This window comes from Salmo trutta, chromosome 4 (assembly GCF_901001165.1).
Source record: "Salmo trutta chromosome 4, fSalTru1.1, whole genome shotgun sequence".
Classification (NCBI taxonomy): domain Eukaryota; kingdom Metazoa; phylum Chordata; class Actinopteri; order Salmoniformes; family Salmonidae; genus Salmo; species Salmo trutta.
In genome coordinates this window covers 3,520,366-3,540,784 of record NC_042960.1, presented here as the reverse complement: position 1 = coordinate 3,540,784, position 20,419 = coordinate 3,520,366, and the positions used below count along the sequence as shown (strand labels likewise).

General features: G+C 40.4%; 1 protein-coding gene and 4 non-coding genes across 9 annotated transcripts in view; all 5 read left to right on the top strand.

Annotated features, from left to right (window-relative positions):
- Positions 1 to 1,953, top strand: part of micu3a (mitochondrial calcium uptake family, member 3a) — a 45,037-nt gene extending 43,084 nt beyond the window's left edge. For all 5 annotated transcript variants that reach the window (XM_029749526.1, XM_029749525.1, XM_029749523.1 and 2 more), the window contains one exon: positions 372 to 1,953. In XM_029749526.1, the coding sequence (XP_029605386.1) occupies positions 372 to 378 (7 nt within the window). In that variant the 3' untranslated portion in view covers positions 379 to 1,953. The remainder of the gene's footprint in view (positions 1 to 371) is intronic.
- A 1,169-nt stretch (positions 1,954 to 3,122) lies between these two features.
- On the top strand, positions 3,123 to 3,338 carry LOC115193157 (small nucleolar RNA U3). The gene has a single exon (XR_003878115.1). It is a non-coding gene; the product is annotated as a small nucleolar RNA U3 (small nucleolar RNA).
- Positions 3,339 to 3,871: 533 nt separating this feature from the next.
- On the top strand, positions 3,872 to 4,087 carry LOC115193156 (small nucleolar RNA U3). The gene has a single exon (XR_003878114.1). It is a non-coding gene; the product is annotated as a small nucleolar RNA U3 (small nucleolar RNA).
- A 7,760-nt stretch (positions 4,088 to 11,847) lies between these two features.
- LOC115193153 (small nucleolar RNA U3) lies at positions 11,848 to 12,063 on the top strand. Its single transcript, XR_003878111.1, has one exon. It is a non-coding gene; the product is annotated as a small nucleolar RNA U3 (small nucleolar RNA).
- A 7,774-nt stretch (positions 12,064 to 19,837) lies between these two features.
- Positions 19,838 to 20,053, top strand: LOC115193155 (small nucleolar RNA U3). Its single transcript, XR_003878113.1, has one exon. It is a non-coding gene; the product is annotated as a small nucleolar RNA U3 (small nucleolar RNA).
- The last annotated feature ends 366 nt before the right edge of the window (positions 20,054 to 20,419 follow it).

Genomic DNA, 20,419 nt, shown 5'->3' with positions numbered 1-20,419 from the left:
GTCTCGATGACCTATAACCTCTGACCTATTCCCTTTATACTTAAAAGATCTGGATAGATTGACACAATATCATTTAAGACCAATCAAGTCCTTTCAGATCGCCTCCAGAAGCATATCAGGACTATGGTGCATCTATGCAAGTATCCGATGATAATAACTTAAAATACCCTACAATCTCTTCCAGAATGGTTACAAGAAATATAGTCTGGCCCCAGATCTGTTTGTGCTGCCTTGCCAACTAATGCCAAACAATGACCATAGGAGTTGGAAAGACAGCATAAAACAGATCTGGGACCAGGCTACAAGAAATAAGCACAGGCCTGTGTATTAGTCTATATTCCCTGTTTAATGGTACCATTGTCATTGTTTACCAGGTGAACAGGAAACAACACGCCTCCTTCCCCATCTGCCTGCGTGCCGAGGCCAGGAAACAGGTCCGCCAACTCTGGAGGAGGTTCCAGGCTAGGGTTTAAAGAAGGAGGAAGAGGATGATGAGAAGAGGAAGAGGAGGACGAAGAAGTGGAGGAAGATGAGGAGAATAGGATGATGAAAGTGAGGATGAAGACGAGGAAAAGAGGTAGAGGGGGACTGGAGGTGAAGGATTCAATGAACAATCTGCAGGGGAACATTGTGGTTCTAAGTCTACGTTCTAAGCCACCATCCCCTCCACTAGCATGCAGAGAAGCTGCCGTTTTGCAACAGACATCTCATTGGTTTCAGTTGTCCAGTTTATCCAATCGTGGATCAATTCCGTAATCCATTTTCCTCCCATTGCAAGTAGACCAGTGATGTATAGCCTACATTACTGCACCTAGTATTTAAGCAGTACTCACCAAACATTTGAATAAGCACAAAAAAATTAAATTTTACAGAAAGTTGTAACTAATCTCTGATTACTCATACTATAGAACGATTTATGTTAAAAAGTGCTCGTATCACATTAAGGTTTGTAATATAATAATATATAATAATTGTCAAATAAAGACTGTGACTTACATTACAGTAAGAGCCTGCATGGTCAAGTGTAGTATCTGTATCAAATGCCTTTACTAGTGAGAGAAAGGTATGGGAGAAGGAAGAGAATCTGAAATCTTAATGTCTTAATCATGTATTTTTCTATGAATGCTTTTTTTCTGTTTACACAGGCCTACTTGCATATATTCAGCAGCAAGTTTGGCCATCTGGCTAGATAGTAAAGATCAATACATGGCCTACAAATGCAATGAATTCTACAATGAAGCAATAGTAGTATGTTTTTGAAATGCTTGCAATTGATGATCTTCCAAATGAGAGCGAGAGAGAGAGCAAGAGAGAGCAAGCTCATGATATTCCTTTATTAAGGCTCCTTGTCTTCTGTCTGTTGTGTGTGTGTGTGTGTGTTACGTTTGTAACGATTAGGCGGGGAAGAAGTATAACTTTTTTTCATGTTTTCTACATGTCTTCCCTGTCAAAACTAATTCCATTCCAGCAACAAATTGTATTTTACCTTTTCGGAAAGCAAATTGCTGACCTGCCCTCCTCCCAGTGTACTGTGCAACCTAGGTTTCCATGATTCAACGTAAGTCACTATGTAATTTACCAACATTTCACCTCAATTGGTAATGATTGTATTTATTTATTGAATTATTAATCTGTTTGCAATATAAAGCTACTTAACAGCAATATTATGAGCAGACGTTTTGATATTAAGCATGATAGTGATTTAATTCTGTTCAACGATTCAAGGTGTATCTCTGTATTTAGTTTGAATATTAAATAACTTAAATGGTTTGACTTAACTGATTTATAGTTACTCTGCGTATTTGCATTATATTAGAAGCTATAGAACATATAAAAACATTTCTCGACCATTCCCTCAACCAAGCGGTGAAGTGTATGGTTGGTGTGAAAAGAACTTGACAGAATGCAAATGAAAAGCGTGATGAATGCACGAATAAAGACTTTTGAAGGAAACAAAGGCTGTTTTGCATAATTGCATACTGTATTTGTTTTTTCAGCCAACTACATAGAATGGACATGCGCACTTGGGCTTTACATTTTTTCACCATCAAAGTTGTACTATCAGCTGGCACGCACCTGCGACATGAACGATATAACTTTATTTGGCAGCGCTGGGTAGCTACATTTTCAATCATCAAATTGTATGTTGTTTTTTCAAAAAAAAGACTGCGGTTTGTTTATTTTCCTTTCATCAACTGAGAACTGTGAAGGCTAGCTATGAGCTGCTGGCACCTTAATTGGGGAGGACGGGCTTGTGGTAATGGCTTGAGTGGACTCAAACACGGTTCCCATGGGTTTGCTGTCATTCAATTCGTCGTTCTAGACATTATTATGAACGTCCTTAGCAGTCTCCTGTGGCTGCTGGTAAGTTCAGCGAAAAATTAGATGTAGCTGTTAGTTGGCTAGCTAGCTGTGCTACACTAGCTAACGCAAATTCCTAGCCTCTCACTGTGTCAGATAACGAAACTCAGTAAAGTTTTGCCAGGTTGACACATTAAAACGTATTTCTATAATTACGGCCGTGACACCAGCTTGTGTAGCTAGCTACGTTTAATACTGCTTTAATGAATGCGTTTTTACTTATTTTATCACATCTTTATATTAATGTTATTTCGCAAGCAGATCAATTTGTGGCGTAGCGCGCCATTCATTTGAAAAGTGGAACGAGAAATGCGTTCTTATGATTCCGTCAGGACACTTCTCCCCAACGCACCAGTACGCTCATCAATCGATTCCACCATGTAAATATAATGTTTTCGAAACTTCTCGTGCATATTTCACTGTAATAAAGCGAAAAAATACACATATGTAGGGTAATGTTTTAAATTTACAAAGAACAAGTACATCATTATATAAAGTTGACCTCCAGCTCAGCTCTGCCGCCACAGTCAACAGTGCTTGTTACCAGCAAGGTATTGTGGGTACTGAGATTCACAGAATATTAATCAATTTGTATATATAATTATAGTAATTGGCGTACATTTTATCACAAATATTGTTTGTCCATGAATAGGTGTATATTTACCTCTGTAAATCTCGCAGACAATGCAAATTTAGATTAAACCGCTAGTGGAAATGCTTGTCCCGACATAGACTACCCTCGCTCGCCCATAGATTTTTTTAAGACTATACTTTCAGGGATCATTTCTATAGTTCTTGACTTGAGAAATGTGTTTCTAAAGTGTTTGGTCTCGCTACCCACGATGATGACATGCGATATTCCCTTCTGAGCGCGAAGCGGGCTTTGAGTAATGATTCAGTTCATCCGCTTTCTGCCATTGATGACCGTTCTTTGTTTCCTTGTGGAGCATTGAGGGAGGGAATATGATCAGAGTGGTTAGCTCTAAATATTGTTAATATTATCTTATTTAGAATATGTATTGTACTTCAGGTTACTGAATAGATTATCACCATAACACCGTTGGTTTCAATACTGTTTTTAATGTTCCTGTTGTCAACCTTGCTATGACGTTGTATAGGAGATATGCCATTTTAATCCAGTCAGAACTCTACCTTTTCAATTACATTTCATTTCTACATTTTATTTTCGTGTATTTTCTCTATTGTAGGCCATTGACTTTTTCAGCCAATACCAGTCCCCTAAAAACTGCAATCAGTACCTTCTGGCACCTCCCTCATTTGCAAAGTTCTATTGTGGAGCAACTTGAAAATGTATTTTGTGAAGCTTGCTTGGGCATAAAACACGACAATAACTGATTCCATATGTTATTGATGAGCAGTTGATGAGAAGTAGCCCGATAAACATGATTTCAGCCACGTGGTCCTATAGTGTGCTCTTTATACGGTGGGAAACCGTTAGTGAGAATGACAGCTCCAGCATAGACTACCCTCGCTCGCCCTCAGTTAAATTAAGACTATACTTTCAGGGATCATTTCTATAGTTCTTGACTTGAGAAATGTGTTTCTAAAGTGTTTGGTCTCGCTACCCACGATGATGACATGCGATATTCCCTTCTGAGCGCGAAGCGGGCTTTGAGTAATGATTCAGTTCATCCGCTTTCTGCCATTGATGACCGTTCTTTGTTTCCTTGTGGAGCATTGAGGGAGGGAATATGATCAGAGTGGTTAGCTCTAAATATTGTTAAATATTGAATGAATCATTAGGTTTGCACTTTTACAACACATCTGGAAGTCAGTAATTATTTCATGAAAATAGTTCAACTGGCTTCTATGCTGCTAAATGTCAAACGTGGTAATGCATTTTTTTACCTTTTAACTAGGCAAGCCAGTTAAGATCAAATTCTTATTTCCGATCATGGCCTACCCGGCCAAACCCTTCCCTAACCCGGGCGACGCTGGGCCAATTGTGCGCTGCCCTATGGGACTCCCGAACACGGCCGGCTGTGATACAGCCCGGGATCGAACCAGGGTCTGTAGTGACGCCTCCAGCACTGAGATGGTGTGCCTTAGATTGCTGCGCCACTCGTGAGCCAAAGGAAATAAAAATACGAAATGTATTACAAAGCAATCTCCATTCATCATACCAATCCAGTCAGAACTCAAATTGTTCAATTACATGTTACATCTAAATTGTATTTTCTCTATTGTGGGCCACTGACGTTTTCAACCAATTGGATCATTTCTATTGTTCTTGACTTGAGAAATGTTTCTAAAGTGTTTGGTCTCGCTACCCACGATGATGAGATGCGATTGATTACCCTCTGGCACTCTCCTAAAAACTGCACTATTACCCTCTGGCACCTCCCTCATTTGCAAAGTTCTATTGTGGGGCAATTTGAACATGTTTTTTGTGAAGCTTTATTGGGCATAACAAGTGTTTGTTGTGTGATGCAATGAAACATATGACAATAACTGATTCCATATGTGACCTATTGATGAAAAGTAACACGAAAAACTTGATTTAGGTCACATGGTCTTATAGTGTGCTCTTTATACCGTGGGAAACCGTTAGTGAGAATGACAGCTTCGACCTACGCTCGCCCTCCATTCAAATAACTCCACTTAATCCGCTCTGTTACTATTGAAGAAATTAAAAACAAAAACCAAAGCACCTGATGAATACCTGCACCTTCTTTCTAATCTCTTCACCACATGTCTCATGGATGGCTATTTTCTCTTACCTTGGAAATCTGCAGTTGTCACAATGATTCACAAACCTGGTAAAGACCCATACAACATCACACGTTATAGACCAATCAGCCATGTCAGGAAGCTGTTTGAGAGAGTACTCACCCAAAGACTGAGCAAATTGTTATTATTTAACTAGGCAAGTCAGTTAAGAACAAATTCTTATCTTCAATGACAGCCTAGGAACAGTGGGTTAAATGCCTTGTTCAGGGGCAGAACAACCTATTTTTACCTTGTCAGCTCAGGGATTCGATCTTGCAACCTTTCGGTTACTAGACCAACGCTCTAACCACTAGGCTACCTGCCGAAATGGGCCTCCTTGGAATCCACCAAGCTGGCTTTAGAAAAACAAGATCAACTACCGATAACATTCTAAGACTGTCAGAGGACATCCTTTGGAATGTCAAGAAAAAAGAACTTTCCCTGCCGGTTTTCTTTGATATAGAAAAAACACTTGATAAGATGTGGCACAATGGGTTGTGCTGCCGGCTTGCAGACTCCAATCTCAAACTACCACTCTCCTTCAGAAACATTATCACCAGCTTTCTCCACAACCGTATAATTAAAGTGAAGGTCTCCACAGCAATATCCCCACCATTTACCCCTGAAGCAGGTGTCCCACAGGGGGCAGTCCTAAGCCCACTACTTTTTCTACTATACATATCAGACATTTATTACCCTCCACTCACCATAGGCCAAGTCTCACAGTTTGCCGATGACCTCTGCTACTGGTCCAGCTCCAAATGTCCTCAACTTGCTGCAAAAAAACTCCAGAAGTTTATTGAAATGATCGAGACATGGTCTAACATGTGGCGAGTAAAACTGAACCCACAGAAGACTCAATGTGTCCTATTCACAAGAAGCACCAGCAAAAAACAAGAAACCCATAGATCTCAAACTTTACGGTGAAGTAATAACAGTAGAAAAAAAAGCAAAATTCCTTGGAGTCACCTTCCAGAAGGACATACAGTGGACAACCCATATAGCGAACATAGAGAGAGAGGGTCGAAAAAGACTAAACCACTTAAAAACGCTGTGCGGAAGAAAATACGGAGCCTCGCCTCAGGCAGTGCTGAAAGTCTACATCAGCTACATCCGATCTCTCTCTGAATACGCCCTACCAGCCTGGATAACAGCTTCACCACAGCAAATGAATCGGCTTCAGATAATCCAAAACATGCCAATAAAAATGGCTTACAGACTACCAAAATACATCAGCAATCACCACGTCCACAGCATATCTGGACACACACCAATTAATAATAGACAGTCATTCATTGGCCAGAAGTTCATCAACAGAGCTATTCAGAATCCATCATTGAAGGAAGCTGTGGGCCAGGCCAAATGGACCTCAGACACACCCATGTCCATAATGTTGAAACTGACCAAAAAATAAACATAATCATGCAAGACTGACTTTAATTACATATAGTTTTTTTTCAATAAACATAAAAAAAATGTTTTTAAATCAATTTTAAAAATTACAAAATACAAAAGTACAAAAAATGTGTGTGTATATATAGTTGAAGTCGGAAGTTTACATACACCTTAGCTAAATACATTTAAACTGAGTTTTTCACCATTCCTGACATTTAATCCTAGTAAAATCCCCTGTCTTAGGTCAGTTAGCATCACCACTTTATTTTACGAATGTGAAATGTCAGAAAAATAGTAGAGATAATTATTTCTTTCAGCATTTATTTCTTTCATCACATTCCCAGTGGGTCAGAAGTTTACATGCACTCAATTAGTATTCGGTAGCATTGCCTTTAAATTGTTTAACTTGGGTCAAACGTTTCGGGTAGCCTTCCACAAGCTTCCCTCAGTAAGTTGGGTGAATTTTGGACCATTCCTCCTGACAGAGCTGGTGTAACTGAGTCAGGTTTGTAGGCCTCCTTGCTCGCACACACTTTTTCAGTTCTGCCCACAAATTTTCTATGGGATTGAGGTCAGGGCTTTGTGATGGCCACTCCAATACCTTGACTTTGTTGTCCTTAAGCCATTTCACCACAACTTTGGAAGTATGCTTGGGGTCATTGTCCATTTGGAAGACCCATTTGCAACCAAGCTTTAACTTCCTGACTGTCTTGAGATGTTGCTTCAATATATCCACATAATTTTGCTTCCTCATGATGCCATCTATTTTGTGAGGTGCACCAGTCCCTCCTGCAGCAAAGCACCCCCACAGCATGATGCTGCCACCCCCATGCTTCACGGTTGGGATGGTGTTCTTCGGCTTGCAAGCCTCCCCCTTTTTCCTCTGACCATAACGATGGTCATTATGGCCAAACAGTTCTATTTTTGCTTCATCAGACCAAAGGACATTTCTCCAAAAAGTGTGATCTTTGTCCCCATGTGCAGTTGCAAACCGTAGTCTGGATTTTTTTATGTCGGTTTTGGAGCAGTGGCTTCTTCCTTGCTGAGCGGCCTTTCAGGTTATGTCGATATAGGACTCGTTTTACTGTGGATATAGATACTTTTGTACCTGTTTCCTCCAGCATCTTCACAAGGTCCTTTGCTGTTGTTCTGGGATTGATTTGCACTTTTCGCACCAAAGTAAGTTCATCTCTAGGACACAGAATGCATCTCCTTCCTGAGCGGTATGACGGCTGCGTGGTCCCATGGTGTTTATACTTGCGTACTATTGTTTGTACAGATGAACGTGGTACCTTCAGGCGTTTGGAAATTGCTCCCAAGGATGAACCAGACTTGGTCTACACATTTTTTTCTGAGGTCTTGGCAGATTTCTTTTGATTTTCTCATGATGTCAAGCAAAGAGGCACCGAGTTTGAAGGTAGGTCTTGAAATACATCCACAGGTACACCTCCAATTGACTCAAATGATGTCAATTAGCCTATCAGAAGCTTCTAAAGCCATGACATCATTTTCTGGAATTTTCCAAGCTGTTTAAAGGCACAGTCAACTTAGTGTATGTAAACTTCTGACCCACTGGATTTGTGATACAGTGAATTATAAGTGAAATAATCTGTAAACAATTGTTGGAAAAATTACTTGTGTTATGCACAAAGTAGATGTCCTAACCGACCTGCCAAAACTATAGTTTGTTAACAAGAAATTTGTGGAGTGGTTGAAAAACGAGTTTTAATGACGTCAACCTAAGTGTATGTAAACTTCCGACTTCAACTGTGGGCGGATGCATTCCGACTCTTTTCAGTGAGCCTGCTTGTTCGGCTCAGCTCACCAAAAAGAGCCGGCTCTTTTGGCTCCCAAACGGTTTGTATTTTTTCAAGTCAAACGGTTTGTATTTTTTCAAGTCAAACAGTTTGTATTTTAAGTCGCTCTGGATAAGAGCGTCTGCTAAATGACTTAAATGTAAATGTAAATGTTTTCAAGTCAAACGGTTTGCGATAGTTTGACTATGATTGGTGTTAAAACAATTCTAATTAAATGAAATCATACTCTACCTTAAAAAATGCATTGGTTTGTTATGAAAAAGAATGCTAATAAACATTTACATTTAATGTATAACTTTTTAATGTATATAAACAAAGTGCATGCAAATCTAACCATTCAAACGAATACAATCTGAACAGCATAATAGAATATTGCACCATATCAAAGAAAAATAAATAACAATTTGCAAAACTGCAACATCCCTCAAATTGAAATGAATGTAAAAAAGAAGAATGCCATTACACATGTGCATTTAAAGTACAACTTTTTTAATGTATATAAACAAAGTGCATATAAATGTAACAATTCAAACGAAAACAATCCGAACAGCATAATAATAGAATATTGCACCAAATCAAAGAAAAATAAATAACTATGCAAAACTGCAGCATCCCACTTAAAACATTAAACTGGTCCCTCTTTTCTCTCTCCTTTATTGCCATGTTATAACCAGCAGCACACAGCAATGCTGACCATATTTGCATTTATGAGAGATTTGCATTCAGAAATGCAAGCTGCCTCACTTTCGAGGGGCTGATGCGGTAACCGACATGTAAGAAGTGGTTACCCTTGATGTCCAGCAGTCAGTGGTAAGACAATCTGCAGTAGCTTTTTGGACTCTTTCCCGCACTGAAGCCTGTGTGCTCTCATACAGTTGTGGAATAAGTGATTTTGAAAGGGTTTTCCTGCTTGGAATTGTGTACATTGGATTTAGACTATTGCTAAAGTTTATTAAACCTCTGTCCTCCACGATCAAAAATGGCTGGAAATCAGTAGCAATCTTTAAGCCAATGTAATATCAATTTGGCCTTGTTTTGCTACAGACATAGACTTTGGCATAAACTGGTCCATAGAAGACTGTGTTGCTGTGAGTCGCGGAGTAGGCCTACTTGACTGAGTGGATACATCTCCACGTGTGGAGGTGCTGGCTCCACCACTATCACTAGCAGGCCCGCTAGTTTCTGGAAGCTCCGCTACAGCTAGCTTCACAGTTGGGTGCACAGTTCGCATATGCCGGTGTAGGTTGTGCATAGAACCGGCTTTATATGAGATTTGTTTTGGCAAATTCTACACTGTGCTCTAACGTTGTCTACATTATTAAAATGCATCCAAATGCTACTGTGCTTCCGACTCGTTTTCCAGCTGTTGTTTTCACAGCTCTACTTCCTCTCTCTCCTCGGCTGCTAAGTGTGTGACTGTGAGTGAGTTGGCTCGGCCCTCCCTCATGCATCTTTGGTTCATTGGTTGACACTGCGTGTCTGATTGACAGGAACAACAGGCGAGGCTGTTAGTCTAAGCAGACAGTCAGAATGACTGTGTGCGCTTGAGCAGTTAGGCCTATATTATTTTATTTCTTTTTTTGTTCTTTGAATTAGTTAACTCTATTCATTTACATCTTTTGATTATTCATATCTTAATTTTGTAAATAGTTTTATAAATAGATTCGGCTCTTCTGATATGCGAGCCGGCTCCCAACGTTCACCTACAAGAGCCGGCTCTTAGAGCCCACTCGTTCGCGAACGACCCATCACCAGAATATGATCAGAGTGGTGGACTCTTAATCTTGTTAAAGTGAAAACTAAACAAACGTTTCATAGTATTACATTGATGCAATAGTTTAATAATGTCATTTCAGTGCTGTTATTCATCTTTGATCTTGCGCTGGAAAAAGACAACTCATCTATTTCCATTCATCATATCGATGATGTCAACAATGCCAACTTTTCAGCTGCAGTACAACTCTACTGAACAGAAAGATAAACAACATGTGAAGTGTTGGTCCCATGTTTCATGAGCTGATATAAAAGTTCCCAGAAATGTTCCATATGCACAAAAAGCTTATTTCTCTTAAATTTTGTGTACAAATTTGTTTAAATCCTTATTAGTGAGCATTTCTCATTTGCCAAGCGAGTCCATCCACCTGACAAGTGTGGCATATCAAGAGAAGCTGATTAAACAGTATGATCATTAAATCTTGTGCTGGGGACAGTAAAAGCACACTACAAGGTGCAGTTTTGTCACACAACACAATGCCGCTGATGTCTCAAGTTTTGAGGGAGCATGCAATTGTCATGCTGGCTGCAGGAATGTCCACCAGAGCTCTTTCCAGAGAATTGAATGTTAATTTCTCTACCATAAGCCACCTCCAACGTCATTTGACAGAATTTGGCAGTACATCCAAACGGCCTCACAACCACAGACCAGGTGTAACCACGCCAGCCCAGGATCATCTGAGACCAGCCACCCGGACAGCTGATGAAACTGAGGAGTATTTCTGTCTGTAAAAAAAGCCCTTTTGTGGGGAAAAACTTGTTCTGATTGGCTGGGCCTGACTCCCCGGTGGGTGGGCCCCTGCTCAGTGAAATCAAATTGTATTGGTCACATACACATATTTAGCAGATGTTATTGCAGGTGTAACGAAATGCTGTTGCGCCTTCTTCACCACGTTGTCTGTGTGGGTGGACCCTTTCAGATTGTCAGTGATGTGTATTCCGAGGAACTTGAAGCTTTCCACCTTCTCCACTGTGGTCCTGTCGATGTGGATAGGGGCATACTCCCTCTGCTGTTTCCTGAAGTCCACGATTAGCTCCTTCGTTTTGTTGACGTTGAGGGAGAGGGTATTTTCCTGGCACCACTCTGCCAGGGCCCTCACCTCCTTCCTGTAGGCTGTCTCGTCATTGTTGGTAATCAGGCCTACGACTGTTGTGTTGTCTGCAAACTTGATGATTGAGTTGGAGGCGTGCGTGGTCACGCAGTCATAGGGGGGACAGGGAGTACAGGAGGGGGCCGAGAACGCACCCTTGTCATGTGAAATCCATCAATTAGGGCCTATTTAAATTATTTCAATTGAACAATTTCCTTATATGAACTATCACAGTAAAATAGTTAAAATTGTGCTAGTTGCGTTTATATTTGTGTTCAGTATAAAACAATAAATATATTATCTAAGGTATACCAGTGGGTTTTTCAGCCAATGGTAGTAGTCGTCCAACAACTGAGCAGCCTGGTACCTCCCATTATTTCATTTTAGGCAACTAGAGAATGTATTCTGTGAATCTGGGACATATGTGCTTTTTGTGAGCCAGTAAATGATATTATATGTTCATGAACTGTTACTTTACATTCAATACAATGTGATACCTGATTGTTTTTTTAAAAAAGGTCATTAGTAAGGTATGACTTGCTGCCACGTGCTGCTGTATCGCGCTCTGCATACAGTGAGAAGCGACTGTGGGTAGTGACAGTGAGGGAGGGAGCTGTGAAAACCGTCAGTCAGAATGACAGCTCCAACATGTCCTACCCTCGCTCGCCCTCAGTTAAATTAAGACTATACTTTCAGGGATCATTTCTATAGTTCTTGACTTGAGAAATGTGTTTCTAAAGTGTATGGTCTCGCTACCCACGATGATGAGATGCGATATTCCCTTCTGAGCGCGAAGCGGGCTTTGAGTAATGATTCAGTTCATCCGCTTTCTGCCATTGATGACCGTTCTTTGTTTCCTTGTGGAGCATTGAGGGAGGGAATATGATCAGAGTGGTTAGCTCTAAATATTGTTAAATATTGAATGAATCATTAGGTTTGCACTTTTACAACACATCTGGAAGTCAGTAATTATTTCATGAAAATAGTTCAACTGGCTTCTATGCTGCTAAATGTCAAATGTGGTAATGCATTTTTTTTACCTTTTAACTAGGCAAGCCAGTTAAGATCAAATTCTTATTTCCGATCATGGCCTACCCGGCCAAACCCTTCCCTAACCCGGGCGACGCTGGGTCAATTGTGCGCTGCCCTATGGGACTCCCGAACACGGCCGGCTGTGATACAGCCCGGGATCGAACCAGGGTCTGTAGTGACGCCTCCAGCACTGAGATGGTGTGCCTTAGATTGCTGCGCCACTCGTGAGCCCAAGGAAATAAAAATAGGAAATGTATTACAAAGCAATCTCCATTCATCATACCAATCCAGTCAGAACTCAAATTGTTCAATTACATGTTACATCTAATTGTATTTTCTCTATTGTGGGCAACTGACGTTTTCAACCAATTGGATCATTTCTATTGTTCTTGACTTGAGAAATGTTTCTAAAGTGTTTGGTCTCGCTACCCACGATGATGAGATGCGATTGATTACCCTCTGGCACTCTCCTAAAAACTGCACTATTAACCTCTGGCACCTCCCTCATTTGCAAAGTTCTATTGTGGGGCAATTTGAACATGTTTTTTGTGAAGCTTTATTGGGCATAACAAGTGTTTGTTGTGTGATGCAATGAAACATATGACAATAACTGATTCCATATGTGACCTATTGATGAAAAGTAACACGAAAAACTTGATTTAGGTCACATGGTCTTATAGTGTGCTCTTTATACCGTGGGAAACCGTTAGTGAGAATGACAGCTTCGACCTACGCTCGCCCTCCATTCAAATAACTCCACTTAATCCGCTCTGTTACTATTGAAGAAATTAAAAACAAAAACCAAAGCACCTGATGAATACCTGCACCTTCTTTCTAATCTCTTCACCACATGTCTCATGGATGGCTATTTTCTCTTACCTTGGAAATCTGCAGTTGTCACAATGATTCACAAACCTGGTAAAGACCCATACAACATCACACGTTATAGACCAATCAGCCATGTCAGGAAGCTGTTTGAGAGAGTACTCACCCAAAGACTGAGCAAATTGTTATTATTTAACTAGGCAAGTCAGTTAAGAACAAATTCTTATCTTCAATGACAGCCTAGGAACAGTGGGTTAAATGCCTTGTTCAGGGGCAGAACAACATATTTTTACCTTGTCAGCTCAGGGATTCGATCTTGCAACCTTTCGGTTACTAGACCAACGCTCTAATCACTAGGCTACCTGCCGAAATGGGCATCCTTGGAATCCACCAAGCTGGCTTTAGAAAAACAAGATCAACTACCGATAACATTCTAAGACTGTCAGAGGACATCCTTTGGAATGTCAAGAAAAAAGAACTTTCCCTGCCGGTTTTCTTTGATATAGAAAAAACACTTGATAAGATGTGGCACAATGGGTTGTGCTGCCGGCTTGCAGACTCCAATCTCAAACTACCACTCTCCTTCAGAAACATTATCACTAGCTTTCTCCACAACCGTATAATTAAAGTGAAGGTCTCCACAGCAATATCCCCACCATTTACCCCTGAAGCAGATGTCCCACAGGGGGCAGTCCTAAGCCCACTACTTTTTCTACTATACATATCAGACATTTATTACCCTCCACTCACCATAGGCCAAGTCTCACAGTTTGCCGATGACCTCTGCTACTGGTCCAGCTCCAAATGTCCTCAACTTGCTGCAAAAAAACTCCAGAAGTTTATTGAAATGATCGAGACATGGTCTAACATGTGGCGAGTAAAACTGAACCCACAGAAGACTCAATGTGTCCTATTCACAAGAAGCACCAGCAAAAAACAAGAAACCCATAGATCTCAAACTTTACGGTGAAGTAATAACAGTAGAAAAAAAAGCAAAATTCCTTGGAGTCACCTTCCAGAAGGACATACAGTGGACAACCCATATAGCGAACATAGAGAGAGAGGGTCGAAAAAGACTAAACCACTTAAAAACGCTGTGCGGAAGAAAATACGGAGCCTCGCCTCAGGCAGTGCTGAAAGTCTACATCAGCTACATCCGATCTCTCTCTGAATACGCCCTACCAGCCTGGATAACAGCTTCACCACAGCAAATGAATCGGCTTCAGATAATCCAAAACATACCAATAAAAATGGCTTACAGACTACCAAGATACATCAGCAATCACCACGTCCACAGCATATCTGGACACACACCAATTAATAATAGACAGTCATTCATTGGCCAGAAGTTCATCAACAGAGCTATTCAGAATCCATCATTGAAGGAAGCTGTGGGCCAGGCCAAATGGACCTCAGACACACCCATGTCCATAATGTTGAAACTGACCAAAAAATAAACATAATCATGCAAGACTGACTTTAATTACATATAGTTTTTTTTCAATAAACATAAAAAAAATGTTTTTAAATCAATTTTAAAAATTACAAAATACAAAAGTACAAAAAATGTGTGTGTATATATAGTTGAAGTCGGAAGTTTACATACACCTTAGCTAAATACATTTAAACTGAGTTTTTCACAATTCCTGACATTTAATCCTAGTAAAATCCCCTGTCTTAGGTCAGTTAGCATCACCACTTTATTTTACGAATGTGTAATGTCAGAAAAATAGTAGAGATAATTATTTCTTTCAGCATTTCTTTCTTTCATCACATTCCCAGTGGGTCAGAAGTTTACATGCACTCAATTAGTATTCGGTAGCATTGCCTTTAAATTGTTTAACTTGGGTCAAACGTTTCGGGTAGCCTTCCACAAGCTTCCCTCAGTAAGTTGGGTGAATTTTGGACCATTCCTCCTGACAGAGCTGGTGTAACTGAGTCAGGTTTGTAGGCCTCCTTGCTCGCACACACTTTTTCAGTTCTGCCCACAAATTTTCTATGGGATTGAGGTCAGGGCTTTGTGATGGCCACTCCAATACCTTGACTTTGTTGTCCTTAAGCCATTTCACCACAACTTTGGAAGTATGCTTGGGGTCATTGTCCATTTGGAAGACCCATTTGCAACCAAGCTTTAACTTCCTGACTGTCTTGAGATGTTGCTTCAATATATCCACATAATTTTGCTTCCTCATGATGCCATCTATTTTGTGAGGTGCACCAGTCCCTCCTGCAGCAAAGCACCCCCACAGCATGATGCTGCCACCCCCATGCTTCACGGTTGGGATGGTGTTCTTCGGCTTGCAAGCCTCCCCCTTTTTCCTCTGACCATAACGATGGTCATTATGGCCAAACAGTTCTATTTTTGCTTCATCAGACCAAAGGACATTTCTCCAAAAAGTGTGATCTTTGTCCCCATGTGCAGTTGCAAACCGTAGTCTGGATTTTTTTATGTCGGTTTTGGAGCAGTGGCTTCTTCCTTGCTGAGCGGCCTTTCAGGTTATGTCGATATAGGACTCGTTTTACTGTGGATATAGATACTTTTGTACCTGTTTCCTCCAGCATCTTCACAAGGTCCTTTGCTGTTGTTCTGGGATTGATTTGCACTTTTCGCACCAAAGTAAGTTCATCTCTAGGACACAGAATGCATCTCCTTCCTGAGCGGTATGACGGCTGCGTGGTCCCATGGTGTTTATACTTGCGTACTATTGTTTGTACAGATGAACGTGGTACCTTCAGGCGTTTGGAAATTGCTCCCAAGGATGAACCAGACTTGGTCTACACATTTTTTTCTGAGGTCTTGGCAGATTTCTTTTGATTTTCTCATGATGTCAAGCAAAGAGGCACCGAGTTTGAAGGTAGGTCTTGAAATACATCCACAGGTACACCTCCAATTGACTCAAATGATGTCAATTAGCCTATCAAAAGCTTCTAAAGCCATGACATCATTTTCTGGAATTTTCCAAGCTGTTTAAAGGCACAGTCAACTTAGTGTATGTAAACTTCTGACCCACTGGATTTGTGATACAGTGAATTATAAGTGAAATAATCTGTAAACAATTGTTGGAAAAATTACTTGTGTTATGCACAAAGTAGATGTCCTAACCGACCTGCCAAAACTATAGTTTGTTAACAAGAAATTTGTGGAGTGGTTGAAAAACGAGTTTTAATGACGTCAACCTAAGTGTATGTAAACTTCCGACTTCAACTGTGGGCGGATGCATTCCGACTCTTTTCAGTCAGCCGGCTTGTTCGGCTCAGCTCACCAAAAAGAGCCGGCTCTTTTGGCTCCCAAACGGTTTGTATTTTTTCAAGTCAAACGGTTTGTATTTTTTCAAGTCAAACGGTTTGTATTTTAAGTCGCTCTGGATAAGAGCGTCTGCTAAATGACTTAAATGTAAATGTAAATGTTTTCAAGTCAAACGGTTTGCGATAGTTTGACTATGATTGGTGTTAAAACAATTCTAATTAAATGAAATCATACTCTACCTTAACCACAATGTATTTAAAAATGCATTGGTTTGTTATGAAAAAGAATGCTAATAAACATTTACATTTAATGTATAACTTTTTAATGTATATAAACAAAGTGCATGCAAATCTAACCATTCAAACGAATACAATCTGAACAGCATAATAGAATATTGCACCATATCAAAGAAAAATAAATAACAATTTGCAAAACTGCAACATCCCTCAAATTGAAATGAATGTAAAAAAGAAGAATGCCATTACACATGTGCATTTAAAGTACAACTTTTTTAATGTATATAAACAAAGTGCATATAAATGTAACAATTCAAACGAAAACAATCCGAACAGCATAATAATAGAATATTGCACCAAATCAAAGAAAAATAAATAACTATGCAAAACTGCAGCATCCCACTTAAAACATTAAACTGGTCCCTCTTTTCTCTCTCCTTTATTGCCATGTTATAACCATTAGCACACAGCAATGCTGACCATATTTGCATTTATGAGAGATTTGCATTCAGAAATGCAAGCTGCCTCACTTTCGAGGGGCTGATGCGGTAACCGACATGTAAGAAGTGGTTACCCTTGATGTCCAGCAGTCAGTGGTAAGACAATCTGCAGTAGCTTTTTGGACTCTTTCCCGCACTGAAGCCTGTGTGCTCTCATACAGTTGTGGAATAAGTGATTTTGAAAGGGTTTTCCTGCTTGGAATTGTGTACATTGGATTTAGACTATTGCTAAAGTTTATTAAACCTCTGTCCTCCACGATCAAAAATGGCTGGAAATCAGTAGCAATCTTTAAGCCAATGTAATATCAATTTGGCCTTGTTTTGCTACAGACATAGACTTTGGCATAAACTGGTCCATAGAAGACTGTGTTGCTGTGAGTCGCGGAGTAGGCCTACTTGACTGAGTGGATACATCTCCACGTGTGGAGGTGCTGGCTCCACCACTATCACTAGCAGGCCCGCTAGTTTCTGGAAGCTCCGCTACAGCTAGCTTCACAGTTGGGTGCACAGTTCGCATATGCCGGTGTAGGTTGTGCATAGAACCGGCTTTATATGAGATTTGTTTTGGCAAATTCTACACTGTGCTCTAACATTGTCTACATTATTAAAATGCATCCAAATGCTACTGTGCTTCCGACTCGTTTTCCAGCTGTTGTTTTCACAGCTCTCCTTCCTCTCTCTCCTCGGCTGCTAAGTGTGTGACTGTGAGTGAGTTGGCTCGGCCCTCCCTCATGCATCTTTGGTTCATTGGTTGACACTGCGTGTCTGATTGACAGGAACAACAGGCGAGGCTGTTAGTCTAAGCAGACAGTCAGAATGACTGTGTGCGCTTGAGCAGTTAGGCCTATATTATTTTATTTCTTTTTTTGTTCTTTGAATTAGTTAACTCTATTCATTTACATCTTTTGATTATTCATATCTTAATTTTGTAAATATTTTTATAAATAGATTCGGCTCTTCTGATATGCGAGCCGGCTCCCAACGTTCACCTACAAGAGCCTGCTCTTAGAGCCCACTCGTTCGCGAACGACCCATCACCAGAATATGATCAGAGTGGTGGACTCTTAATCTTGTTAAAGTGAAAATTAAACAAACGTTTCATAGTATTACATTGATGCAATAGTTTAATAATGTCATTTCAGTGCTGTTATTCATCTTTGATCTTGCGCTGGAAAAAGACAATTCATCTATTTCCATTCATCATATCGATGATGTCAACAATGCCAACTTTTCAGCTGCAGTACAACTCTACTGAACAGAAAGATAAACAACATGTGAAGTGTTGGTCCCATGTTTCATGAGCTGATATAAAAGTTCCCAGAAATGTTCCATATGCACAAAAAGCTTATTTCTCTTAAATTTTGTGTACAAATTTGTTTAAATCCTTATTAGTGAGCATTTCTCATTTGCCAAGCGAGTCCATCCACCTGACAAGTGTGGCATATCAAGAGAAGCTGATTAAACAGTATGATCATTAAATCTTGTGCTGGGGACAGTAAAAGCACACTACAAGGTGCAGTTTTGTCACACAACACAATGCCGCTGATGTCTCAAGTTTTGAGGGAGCATGCAATTGTCATGCTGGCTGCAGGAATGTCCACCAGAGCTCTTTCCAGAGAATTGAATGTTAATTTCTCTACCATAAGCCACCTCCAACGTCATTTGACAGAATTTGGCAGTACATCCAAACGGCCTCACAACCACAGACCAGGTGTAACCACGCCAGCCCAGGATCATCTGAGACCAGCCACCCGGACAGCTGATGAAACTGAGGAGTATTTCTGTCTGTAAAAAAAGCCCTTTTGTGGGGAAAAACTTGTTCTGATTGGCTGGGCCTGACTCCCCGGTGGGTGGGCCCCTGCTCAGTGAAATCAAATTGTATTGGTCACATACACATATTTAGCAGATGTTATTGCAGGTGTAACAAAATGCTGTTGCGCCTTCTTCACCATGCTGTCTGTGTGGGTGGACCATTTCAGATTGTCAGTGATGTGTATTACGAGGAACTTGAAGCTTTCCACCTTCTCCACTGCGGTCCTGTCGATGTGGATAGGGGCATACTCCCTCTGCTGTTTCCTGAAGTCCACGATTAGCTCCTTCGTTTTGTTGACGTTGAGGGAGAGGGTATTTTCCTGGCACCACTCTGCCAGGACCCTCACCTCCTTCCTGTAGGCTGTCTCGTCATTGTTGGTAATAATGCCTACGACTGTTGTGTCGTCTGCAAACTTGATGATTGAGTTGGAGGCGTGCGTGGTCACGCAGTCATAGGGGGGACAGGGAGTACAGGAGGGGGCCGAGAACGCACCCGTGTCATGTGAAATCCATCAATTAGGGCCTATTTAAATTATTTCAATTGAACAATTTCCTTATATGAACTATCACAGTAAAATAGTTTAAATTGTTCTAGTTGCGTTTATATTTGTGTTCAGTATAAAACAATAAATATATTATCTAAGGTATACCACTGGGTTTTTCAGCCAATGGTAGTAGTCGTCCAACAACTGAGCAGCCTGGTACCTCCCATTATTTCATTTTAGGCAACTAGAGAATGTATTCTTTGAATCTGGGACATATGTGCTTTTTGTGAGCCAGTAAATGATATTATATGTTCATGAACTGTTACTTTACATTCAATACAATGTGATACCTGATTGTTTTTTTAAAAAAGGTCATTAGTAAGGTATGACTTGCTGCCACGTGCTGCTGTATCACGCTCTGCATACAGTGAGAAGCGACTGTGGGTAGTGACAGTGAGGGAGGGAGCTGTGAAAACCGTCAGTCAGAATGACAGCTCCAACATGTCCTACCCTCGCTCGCCCATAGATACTTTAAGACTATACTTTCAGGGATCATTTCTATAGTTCTTGACTTGAGAAATGTGTTTCTAAAGTGTTTGGTCTCGCTACCCACGATGATGAGATGCGATATTCCCTTCTGAGCGCGAAGCGGGCTTTGAGTAATGATTCAGTTCATCCGCTTTCTGCCATTGATGACCGTTCTTTGTTTCCTTGTGGAGCATTGAGGGAGGGAATATGATCAGAGTGGTTAGCTCTAAATATTGTTAATATTAACTTATTTAGAGTATGTATTGTACTTCAGGTTAGTGAGTAGATTATCACCATAACACCGTTGGTTTCAATACTGTTTAATGTTCCTGTTGTCAACCTTGCTATGACGTTGTATAGGAGATATGTGATTTTAATCCAGTCAGAACTCTCTCTACCTTTTCAATTACATTTCTACATTTTATTTTCGTGTATTTTCTCTATTGTAGGCCATTAACTTTTTCAGCCAATACCAGTCCCCTAAAAACTGCAATCAGTACCTTCTGGCACCTCCCTCATTTACAAAGTTCTATTGTGGAGCAACTTGAAAATGTATTTTGTGAAGCTTGCTTGGGCATAAAACACGA